The sequence below is a fragment of the Antrostomus carolinensis genome, unplaced genomic scaffold (assembly GCF_000700745.2).
Source record: "Antrostomus carolinensis isolate BGI_N321 unplaced genomic scaffold, ASM70074v2 scaffold1948, whole genome shotgun sequence".
Taxonomy (NCBI): domain Eukaryota; kingdom Metazoa; phylum Chordata; class Aves; order Caprimulgiformes; family Caprimulgidae; genus Antrostomus; species Antrostomus carolinensis.
In genome coordinates, this window is record NW_010334814.1 from 19,464 (window position 1) to 20,717 (window position 1,254).

Below are 1,254 nucleotides of genomic sequence, written 5' to 3' on the forward strand. Positions count from 1 at the left end.
AGGTGCCACAGAACTGAAGGTAAAAGGGTACACACCCATGGGCTCCACAACTGGGGGGGAAGGGTGACATCCCCCATGCACCACCCCCCAACAGCACGGGAAATGGGACAATATCCGTGAACACCCTAAAACTTAGGAGAAATAGGGAATCCTCCTGAGCACTCCAAACTGGATGGGAAAGGTATAACCTGCCCCTGGGCCCCCTAGGTTGGGATGGGGAAATGGGGTCCCCCCAGTACCCAATATGGGAGGAAAGAGAACACAAATTCCCACAAACTGTGGGAAAAAATAGGACCCACCCCAAGGAGAAATGGGGACCTCCTCCAGTTTTTTGAGGGGTAAACAGGGAGCCTCACTGGAGCCCCTAAAAGGGTAGTGGAATTAGGATGCCCTCAAACCCCCTCCAGGGCTGGCCAGGGACCCTCAAAAGCCCCTCCCTACGACCCTCCACTTTGGATCAGAGGTATAATGGGGACCCTCCCAACCTCCCCAGGGACTTCCCCTATACAGCCCAGGAGTATAATAGGGACCTCCCCCACCACCCCTGGACGCCCACCATGCAGCCTGAGGCATATAACAAGGACCTCCAAACCCTGCCTGGGAACCCACATGCAGCCCAAGGGTACAACAGCGACACCCCACTCCCCTGGAACACTCCACTGTGGGCCTAGAGTACAAGGGAGACACCATCCCTTGGGGACCCTCCCTTGAGTCTCTGGGGTGCCATGGAGACCCCTGCTGCCCCCTCCAACCTGTGGCTAGGCCCTCAGCAGTCGCAAGGTGGAGGATGGTGTCATCGCTGACAGGCCACTCGGGGGGCTCAAGGGTGATAGCCTCCAGCCCCCCCAGCTCAGCCAGCTCAACGTGGATCTGGGGTCCCGAGGTGCAGTACTCCCAGCGGCCCCCCCGGTACCCAAGCGCATCCCCCACTCCACTCAGCACCATGGCCGCTTCGTAGACTTCCACCAAGGGCACCCTGGGGGACAAAGTGGGGCTGCAGGTGGGTGTCAGTGGGGAGGGGGAAGGGGGGCAGTGCGAGGAGCCCCTCGGGGCACTTACTTCTCCTCCATAGCAGTAGCAGCTGGGGACGCCCATCAGGTTCTGGGCACGGGACCAGCACTGGCCAGAAGCCCTTAAGGAGGACAGAGACACCCTGGGGCCTGGGGGGGAAGGGGACGTGGGCACTGTCCCCATGCTGATGGAGATGAGTGCTGAGGGACCCCAGGGCCTCTGTCCCTGAGGGGTGGCAGAGAG

General features: G+C 60.8%; 1 protein-coding gene across 1 annotated transcript in view; it reads right to left on the reverse strand.

Moving 5' to 3' along the window:
• The window catches only part of LOC104529867 (protein ADP-ribosylarginine hydrolase-like), a 3,601-nt gene extending 2,620 nt beyond the window's left edge, over positions 1-981 (reverse strand). Inside the window, 1 exon segment of the mRNA XM_010174293.2 lies at positions 753-981. Within this exon segment, the coding sequence (XP_010172595.1) occupies positions 753-945 (193 nt within the window). The 5' untranslated portion in view covers positions 946-981.
• Positions 982-1,254: the final 273 nt, after the last annotated feature.